Source organism: Belonocnema kinseyi, chromosome 9, assembly GCF_010883055.1.
Source record: "Belonocnema kinseyi isolate 2016_QV_RU_SX_M_011 chromosome 9, B_treatae_v1, whole genome shotgun sequence".
Lineage (NCBI taxonomy): Eukaryota > Metazoa > Arthropoda > Insecta > Hymenoptera > Cynipidae > Belonocnema > Belonocnema kinseyi.
In genome coordinates, this window is record NC_046665.1 from 49,713,992 (window position 1) to 49,724,447 (window position 10,456).

General features: G+C 30.0%; 1 protein-coding gene across 3 annotated transcripts in view; it reads right to left on the bottom strand.

Moving 5' to 3' along the window:
* Positions 1-413: 413 nt before the first annotated feature.
* LOC117179950 (putative glycerol kinase 5) overlaps positions 414-10,456 on the bottom strand; it is a 27,671-nt gene continuing 17,628 nt past the window's right edge. For all 3 annotated transcript variants that reach the window (XM_033372185.1, XM_033372187.1, XM_033372186.1), the window contains exons 6-11: positions 7,835-7,949; positions 7,461-7,654; positions 4,433-4,559; positions 4,252-4,356; positions 697-791; positions 414-581 (exon numbers count right to left, since the gene is read on the bottom strand). In XM_033372185.1, coding sequence (XP_033228076.1) covers positions 414-581; positions 697-791; positions 4,252-4,356; positions 4,433-4,559; positions 7,461-7,654; positions 7,835-7,949 — 804 coding nt within the window. The remainder of the gene's footprint in view (positions 582-696; positions 792-4,251; positions 4,357-4,432; positions 4,560-7,460; positions 7,655-7,834; positions 7,950-10,456) is intronic.

A 10,456-nucleotide genomic window follows, 5' to 3' on the forward strand; every position in this document is an offset into this window, starting at 1 on the left:
AAGTAAACAATTTTCAAGAAAATAATTGAATTTTTAACCAACTAAATTAATTTTTAACAAAGAAGTTTAACTTTCAACTAAGTAGCTTAATTTTAAATAAAAAATATGTTTTTTTAATAAAGTAGTTACATTTTCAAGAACATAATTAAATTTTCAACGAAATAATAGATTTTTGAACCAAAAGAGGTGAATTCGGTATCCAAAATATAAATGTAGACTTTTCATTTAAAAATAATTTCGCTTCAACCAAAAATAGTTGGATTTTCTAATTAGTTTTTTTAAATTTAGTTCGCAATGAAGCGAAAAAAACAATAAAAAGGGGAAAATAGGGGGATAAATAGGGGACAAAGAGGAATTATTTAAAAAGTGGAAAAGAGTTACATAGTTTAATTATTCAAACAAGTTTGAATTTGTTACCTTATCCTTTGATATGAAAATCGTGTTTCATTGAGCAAAGCTTTATATAGAAGGAGTATCCTGAATACAAGACTTTCCAGTAAAGAACGAGTTAGATGTGCTTTTCCTGAAGTAGGCTTCAATCCTAAAAATCCCGCTGCAGCTAACGGATCGTTAATTGGTGCCTGTTAAATATTTTGAAGAGAAATTAAAAAAATTAAAATGTTTAATTTGAGTTGATTTATAATAAGTTACTCTCAAACTTAGAGATTTAATATATCAGAAATATAAATTAATTACTTGCAATCCACTAAAAGCTGGAACGAAATAAACCCCATTTGAATCTTCTACTGAGTTTGCTAGATCAGAAGTCTCCGAGAACTGATTGATAATACCTGAAAATTAATATGAATTAAATATATAAAATTAATTTACTTGTTAAAACCTCCCCCACACATTTCTTCTCCTACTCCCTCTCATTTCCCCTAATTTCCCCTATTTCTCATCCTCCATTTTTCTTCTAATTTCTTCAACTTCCCCTTCTCTCATTCTGCCTACTACCCCTTGAATTAATTTTTTTCATTTCCACTATTTTCCCTTCCATCATTACACTTAAACCCCCTCCCCATATCTCCCCTCGCTTCCCCTACCTCTTCTATAATTTTTCCTCACTTCCCCTACTTGGAAAAAAGTACACCTTTTAAGTCGAAAAGGCGAATTCTCTACAAAAAAGTTAAAGTTTTTGCCCGAAAATATGAACGTTGAAATAAAAAGATAATTAAAAAAAATAAACTTTTAACGAATTATTTCAACTTTCAATCAAGTATAGTTGAGTTTTCAACAAAAAAACGAATGTTCAACAAATCAATTAAATCTTTAACCATTGAAGTATATTTTAGTCAAAGTAGTTCAACTTTCAATTAAGGCATATAATTTTTAACCAAAAAAGTGATAAATCTTCAACAATCAAAATAGTTTTTATTAAATTAGTTTAACTTTCAAACAAGTAGCTGAATTTGCGAAAAAAATTATTGAACAAAATAGATGAATTTTCAAAAAATAATTGCATTTTCGATTAAGCAGTTGAATTTTTATTTTAAAAAAAGTTCACCAAAAGAGATTAATTTTACAACAAAAAAGATAAGTACACAACTGAATTTTTACCTCAAGAAGACAATATTTCAACCAAGTAGTTTAAATTTTCATTGAAAAATATAAACTCTCAACGAAAAATGTAATAAAAAATATCTCAATTTTCAACCATGTAGTTGAATTTTTAAATAAAAAATATACATTTTCAACCATAAATAGAACATTCAAATTTCGGATCAAATATGAATTTGAAACTAAAATGATCAATCTTTAACTGTATTACTTAAATTTAAAGTTAAAAAAATTAATTTTCAATCAAAATTAAAAATGAATTTCAAACAGAAAAGATGAAACTTCAACTGGAACAGTTAAATTTTAAGGTATAAAAATAAATTTAAAAAAACAGTTAACTTTGTTAGCTGAAAATATGAACGTTTAACTGAAAAGTTATCTTTGGACTAAAAAGACGAATTTCCTACAAAAAGCGATGAGTTTCCAGACCCAAAAGGAATTTTTTTCAAGAAGACAGTTGAATATTTACCCCAAATACATGAATTTTCCATTAAAAAAGTTAATTTTAAAGCCAAAACGATGAATTTTAATCAAAGCAATAAAAGTTTTGTATTTTCCACTAAAAAAAATTCATTTTCACCAAAAAAGATTTTAATTCAAAATAAAGAACGGCTGGATTTATCCAACGAAGGGGAATTTTCAACAAATACATACATTTTCAAACAAATAGTTTAATTTTCTACCAAATTGTCGAATTTTTGACCCAAAAATACGAGTTTTTTTTACAAAACAGTTGGATTTTCAACGAAAAAGTTAATTTTCCACAAGAATAAAATTAATTTTTAACCGAATAGTTACATTTATAACCAAAAAAGATTACTTTTCTACAGAAAGAGGTGAATTTTAAAACCTAAAAGATGAACGTTTAACAAATTAGTAAAATTTTTAATCAAATAAAAAATTGGTGTATCAAGAAAAAAAACTGTCAATCAAAATATTCAATTTTCAACAAAATAATTAAATTTTTGACCCCACAATACAATAATTTTTAACCAAAACGGATCAATTCTTTATAAAAAACTTAATTACACTTTTCTACTGAAAAGAATGGAGTTTCAGACAAAAATAGATGGATTTTTCATTGGATTCTAATAAGTCAGCTCGCATTTAAGTGGAAAAATTATAAGAAGGGGAAAGAATGTGAAACTTGAGATACCCAAATAGAAATTTTTATAATTTATAAACTGAAGAATAAAATTCTAGATATACATTGAAGTTCATTTTTAATACTTGAAAAATTTTGTGAAACTAATTTTTTTTCATTTGTGACACTTTTAGACTAGTTTGAATCCCAAAAGTGACTCCAAGGCCTGCAGATGCAACTTCTAGAAATCGCTAAAAATTCCTTAAGATCATTAAAATTCTCTGAAATTCCTAAGAATCTTTTTAAATATTCTAAAAAATGTAAGACTTTGAAGCCTTGTGAAAATTTTAAAAATCCTTTGAAGTGATTTAAAATCCCGTAAATTATCTAGAAATTTGTGATATTCCTTAAAATTTTTGGAATAATTTGGCAACTTTAAAACTCTAAAATCAAATGTAACTTTTAGAAATCTCTTAGAATTCCTCGAAATCTTTAAAGGTCTCTGAAATCCTTGGGAATATTTTTAAACACTGTAAAACTTTTTAAACCTTTTAAAATCCTTAAAAGCTACTGCGGAACCTGTTGAAATCTTTAAAATCTCTAAGTTTTTGAAAATAAATAAAATTGAAAATTGAAAATAAATAAATAAAAATTAAAAAAATTCTCTAAAATCCCTTGGAATCTTTTAAAATACTCTAAAAGTTTTGAAACTCTATAAATTCCTTAATAACCCCTTTAGAACGTGTCAAAATCTTTTAAATCCTGTGAAATTTAAAACAATCTCTTTAAACGATTGAAAATCCCGTAAATTAGCTTGAAATTTGTAATAGTTATTAAAATTTCTGAAGTGATTTTGAAAACTTTGAAATACTCTGAAATCAAATGAAATCCCTTAAAGTATCTACAATTTTCTGAATCCCTAGGAATATTTTAAAATATTAAAAAATGTTATGCCCTATAAAGTACTTTCAAATGCTTGCAATTAGCTAAAATCCTTTTAAAAACCCCTTATACCTATGAAAATATTTAAAATATCGTGAAATTAAACAAATCTCTGGAAACGATTTGAAATCCTGTACATTTTCTCGAAATTTGTAATATCTCTTAAAATTTCTGAGATAATCTTGATATTTGTAATATCCCTTGACATTTCTGCAACAATTTCGAAAACTTTGGAATTATCGGAAATCAGATGAAGCTTCTATTAATTCCTTAAAATCCCTTGAAATCTTTAAAATTCTCTAAAAACCCCTGGAATCTTTTTAAAAACTCTACAAGCTTTAAAACCCTTTTAAAAAATCCCTATAATAAACCACTTCGGATCATTTGAATTTTTTTTAATTCTCTCAAAATCCCTTAGAATCGTTTCAAATACTCTAAATGGTTTAAACCCCTATACAATATTTTTTAATACCTAAAGTCAGTTAGAGGGGTTGTAAAACACTTGAAACATGTTAACATTTTAAAAATTTTGCGAAATGTCTTGAAAATGTTTTAAATCAAGTTTCATGTCTTCAAATCGTTTAAAGCCTGTATATGTAATTTACCATTCATAAGGTTTGGTTACATAAAATATTTTCAAAATTTTTTTCAAATTTAACAAATACCTAGGAATTTTGCCCACTCGATAAGAGATCCAGTATCATTTGAAGCACCTTCGACGACGTATACTAATTCGGATCCTAATCGCCATCCAACTAAAGGATACAAGCCTGCGAATATTAATTTTTATCAATCCATAAGCTGATACTTTTTTAATTTATGTAAAATATATAAATTTTTTATCACCTGTTACCGAAGCATGAGGCTCCTGGCCAGTATTCACATTTAAAAACGAACCTGTTCCCATTGTGACTTTTAAATCGCCAGGTTTAAAACACCCTGATCCATATAAAGAAGCAGCTTGATCCGCCATCTAAAGTTTAAAATAAAACATGTTAACTGACTTTAAAATTCAATCATTTAAAAATGTAGATTCGAACATTGCAAAGTCTAATTTAAAAAAAGTTTAACTTTTAGACGATTAAACTTTAGGGAAAATAGAAGATTTTTTTAAAGGGGACATTTTTTTAGTGCAATCAACAAAAATTAAAAAATGCAACACTTTTATAAGAAAACACAATCTCAATCAAGTGCGAGATTTTTTTTTCTTTTTCGCGAGATTGTTGATTAAACCATTACATATTTTCATTTTTTTATTTTTTTATTGGAAGAACGAATGTTTTTCTGGATTATTAAAAAAAAAAAATTTTCGAAAATTTCTAAAGTATTAAAGAAAAGATTTTCAAAATAAGTGTATAGTTCGTTAAAATTATGTTTGCAATTATATTGACAATTGAAGGAAATACACAATTTCAAGAAGTTCAAAAAAATTATTTATAATATTATTTTAAGAAAACAATTTTACAGTAAAACGAACCATGTTCTTTCTAAATCAACATAAAAAGATATCGCGCACATTTTAAATAATTTCATTCATAATATCTTTGCATAAAAATCTTTAAAGAGCCCAAAAAATAAATTAAAATTGTTTCTTTCACCTTTCAATCAGATATACTTCGACTTAGGATTTCCCTTTCAGGAATATTTTATCATAGATAAAAAATATTTTTGTTATTTAAAATGAAACTGTACCGTGATTACGCAAAAAATATTTAATAAAAAAAGCATTTTCAAGCGCGTATTATTTTTCACATGTAAAATTCTTGTTCAACATTCTTGACGTTGAAAAAAACAACATATTTTTCTGTAGTCAAATCCCCTAATAATGTATTTTTTTATTTTTTTTGTAAATCCTAAGATCTGTGAACTAATTATGAATGTTGCTGTAGTTTTCACGAATTTCCTAATTAAAAGGTCTGATTTCAAAAATATAAATTTTATTACATTGGTAAAAAAAACATAAAATTCATTAGCTTATTATCAACTTTACTGAAATTATCATGAATTTCCTAATTAAAAGAATTTACATAAAAAATAAATTTTTCTGTCGATAAATTCCTGAATAATGCATTTTTTATTTAAATTGGTTATAAAATTAACAAGAGTAATCTTAAGAAAAATTTCCTCCATTATAATATTGTTTTCATGCAAATATCTGTTAATATAACTTTAAAAAACGTAAATAAAAATGAAAATGATAAAAAATGATAAAAAAAACTTTAAACAAATAATTTGTTCATAAAAAATGTTTTATTTATTATATCATGGTGGAAAATCATTAACTAATACTACTCTGTCAAACGCAGGCCATTGTGAATATTTTATTATTATTGACGAGCACTGAAAAAGTCAAATAGAAAAAATGGCTATTTTTTATCATATTTCTTTATTTATACAAAATTTCAAATCAGACTCGACAAATCGCTTGGAAATTTTATCAGCTTTTTTAAAATATCATTTACGTCCAAATTGGTGAATATTTGTGGGCTGTACGTTATTTTAAACAAATAATGTCCTTTTTTCTCGCTTTGCGTCCTTCCATTGTGTTTTTTCTCAAGTAGGAAAAGTTAAGAGAAATTAGAGAAGGAGAAGTGGAGGAATAGAGGGGAAATGGTAGGAGTGAATGTAGGGGATGTGAGGAGACATAAATGGATGGTAAGTAGGAGAATCAAAGGGAGATAAAGTAGGATAATTGAGAGGAAATCAGGGAAGAAGAAATAGAAAAAGAGTGGGGAGATTAGGGACGGGAAAATAGGGGAAATAAGAGGAAATTACAGGAGGGAAAGTATGAAAAGTGGAAATAAGTGGAGAGTAATTAGCAAAAGTGAAGGAAGGGAAAGTAGAATAAGTGATAAGAAATGAGGGAAGGGAAAATAGGGAAATTGAGGGGAAATAAGTGAAGGCCAGTTAAGGGTAGGGAAGGGAGGAAAAGTAGGATAATAAAAGGGAAATAAGAGGAGGGAAAGCAGTGTAGTAAGAGGAAATGAGGGGAAGGAAAGTAGGAGAATGGAGATGAGATTAAAGGAGGAAAAGTAAGGGAAGTAAGGGAAACAAGATAAGGAAAGGTTGAACAAGTGATGAGGGGCCATTCACAAATTACGTGATACATTTTTCAAGAACTTTCAAACCCCTACCCCCCCCCCCCTCCCGTGATGATTTTTCTATTGCACTTAACTTGGAGAATGATACTTTCATACACACAAGTAGGGAAAGCGAAGAGAGAGTAAGTAGAGAATCTGTGGGAAATGAATTACGGGGAAGTAGCGGAATTAAGGGGAAATAAGCGAAGCGAAGTAGGGAATTCATCAGAAATGAGTGAAAGGGAAGTGAGGAAAAGGAAGAATGAGGGACGGGTGAGTAGGGGTTAATGAGATAAGGGAAATTAGGGGAAATAAGAGAGCAAGAAATGAGGCTGGAATGAAGGAAGGGGAAATATGAGAATTAAGCGGAAATGAAGGAGAAAAATTAGGAGAAGTGAGGAAAAATTAGGTTGGGGAAGTGATGGAAAATGAGTGGAGCGTGAATAAAGGAAGTGAGGGGGTAATGATAATAGGAGAAATTATGAAAAGGAAGTAGGAGAAGTGAGCGTAAGTGAGGGGAAGTATTTGAAATGATTAGAAATAAAGTTGAGTAGGGATGGGGAAGTGAGGGTGAGTAGGGGTTGGGAAGCGATGGTTCGGGAAGAGAAGAAGGGGTTGGGGAATTCTATCTGGGGAAATGAGTAGAGGAGGAAGTAAGGAGGTAAAATTTGGGGAAGGGTTGGCGAAGGGTGAAGTGGGGGGAGTGGAAGAAGACAAATGTAATAGCTCTGTTGAAATTTATATAAAAATTATGCAAACAAGTATAAAACTTTGTAGATAAAATTCCAACTCACTGAACAAAAAATGGGAATTTCAGCTCCGAATAAATCTTTGGGTACCGTGCCAAAATTTCCAGCAGTGTCCCGCACTTCCGGAAATAAAGAACGGGGCAATTTAAAAATACCTAAGGCCCACCCAGCCCATTCCATTGTGAAAGGATCAAACAATCCAGTAGCAGAGGCACTCGAAACATCCGTGACATGTTTTCCTACAATTTAAAAATTAATTCTGTTAATTAAAAAGGAGAAAACAATCAGTTGAAAATTACCTATTTGATTTCATCTATGCAAAGTATGAATTAGGTTAAGCGTTAGATATTTTTCAGTTAATGTAAGAAATTCCAAACTTAATGCGTGCGTGAGCATAGAGGAAAATTATATAGCTGTACCCGTTAATTTGTAAAGAAGCCAGCAATCAACTCCACCATAGACGGCTTTTCCACGGATAGCCGCTTCTTGAAGTCCTGGCACATTTTGGACGGCCCACAACAATCTTAGAGTTGTCTGCAAAAAATTGATTTTTAATTTAGAAGAATGTTACGTTATGTAAATAATTAAAGTGCTGAAGAATAATAAAGTTGAATTATAAAGCAATTAGTAGTCGAGTATCGAAACTAAGACAAAAATTTTTATTTAATTTTAGGAGTAAATTAACAAATTTGTTGAGGCTTTTTCTTTTTTTTTTGTAAAGGAACGTCCAATAAATACGTAAAAATTATTTTTTTAATTTTAGAACCTCCCCTCTCGTATTTTAAGGATTGGTAAGCTTTCTAATACTCATTTTCTTACATACGATTTTATACTTTTTACTCAATATATCAACAATAAACAATTATTTTCAATGCAAACGAGATTTCAAAAGATTTCCAGTAATTTTAAATAATTTCCACAGACTTTACGGGATTCTAAGGTATGTCCAAGAACGATAAATTACAAAAAATAAATAATTTTTAACATTAGAGATGAAAATATAAGTTTAGACAAGTTACAAACTAAAAATAAATAAATTACAAATTAAAAATTGAAAAAATACATATTAAACGAATCAAAAAGGCTAAAAAAGATACACACTACAAAAAAAAAGAAAAAAAGCTAAACACAAATACAAAAAAAAAGATTTAAAATGTACAAATTACAACTTAAAAACGTACAAATTAGCAATATTGTAAATTACAAAATATAAATGACTAAAATTATAATTATGTTGTCGCTAACATATCAACTATTACATATTTTTGTTGAAAAAACATCTTTTTGGTTAAATTTAACTGTTGTTATTATAAAATTAAATTTTTTTTTTAAATGCCAAGTATAATATTTTTTGTTCAAGATTATCTTTCTAACAGAAAATTCAACTACTTTATTGAAAGTTGAAGTCTTTTGTTAAGACTTTTTTATTGAAAATTCGTCTCTTTGGTTGAAAATTAACTCTTCTGTTGAAATTTGCTGTTTCAATGTTTGGTTGAACAAGAAACCATTTTGGTAAAATTCAATTGCCTTCATTTGAAACATAAATACTTTTTTGTTGAAATATTTCAGCTGAAACTTTGTAATTTTTAAGGTTATAAGTGCCGGATGAAATATCCGTTAAAAAAATCCAAAAAAATGAACAGTTTTAGCGCTATGCGGCGCTAAGCGCTCAAGATCAGTGAATAAAACGAATTACAACAGATTTTGTTACAAAAGCGATGTCAACATAGAAATCACGGTTCAGATCGTGGTCTGTCATATTTTCGCCTACACCGTTGACTCATATAGCGCGCTTCTCAAAACGATCAAACGCTAAGCGCCCAAGATTTGAACTTGAATAAGTAATTACTTTTTGAAAGACAGAAATGGTATCCAAAGTAACATTAGTAACTAGTGCGCACATCGATAATAACAGTGTACCCTTCGACAGAGGGCCGAACTCTAAGCGCCCATGATCAGCGAAGAGAACCAATCCTAGTAGCTTTAACGACACAAGCGATGTCTGTATACGAAACGCATTAAGAAGTGGTCAGTAACATGTTTAGCCAAACCAATGACAATATGAGTCAACACCGTTGACTCATATAGCGCGCTTCTCAGAACGGGCAAACGTTAAGCGCAGAAGATTTGAACTTGAATAAGAAATCACTTTTTCAAAGGCCTTTCACAAAAGAAATGACAGACAAACATACCGTCGTCGATGGAAATAATGAGTGAATGCTGCATGATGAACGACTGTCACTTTTTAAAGCAAAAATCGAACGACTTCAGAATGAGCGACGAACTGAAAGTAGGCCTAATGACTTAAAAAAAGTTGAAACTTCGGCATTCACTTATTATTATATTAAACATATATATAGTGGGATGAAGAACTATTCCGCACCGGGACCAGATTGTATCAAAACCTTCTGGTGGAAGAAGTTTTCTTCAACCCATCAGCATTTGGCCCGTATTTTCACCTCATATTTGAAGTCGGAAGAACCGATTCCAGAGTGGTTGGTGGAAGGGCGCACAATACTCCTGCCGAAAATAGGCAACTTGGCTGACCCGAAGAACTACAGGCCAATAACTTGTCTGAACACACTTCATAAGATATTCACAGCTATCCTAAATGATAGGATTGTTCAAGCAATTGAACCTGTGTGGCAAGAAATGTATGAACAACGAGGCTCAAAGAAAGGCGTAGCCGGATGTCGGGAGAACCTGCTCATCGATAGATGTGTCTGCAAAGATGCAGCATTCTACCAGCGTGACTTATCGATGGCCTGGATTGATTATCGGAAAGCTTTCGATTCTACATCCCACAGACTTATCATCTGTCTTTTGGAAATCTTAAAGGTTCATCCGCAAATAGTTGGGTGCATAAAGAGATCGATGCCGCTTTGAAAAACCAGATTTACTATCTCATCTGGCAAAAATCGTGTGACAACTAACAAGGGCACGTTTCAGAGAGGTGTCTTTCAGGGCGACACCATGAGCCCACTACTCTTTTGCCTTACATTATTGCCACTATCTCTAGCACTTCGCCATTCCGACGGGTA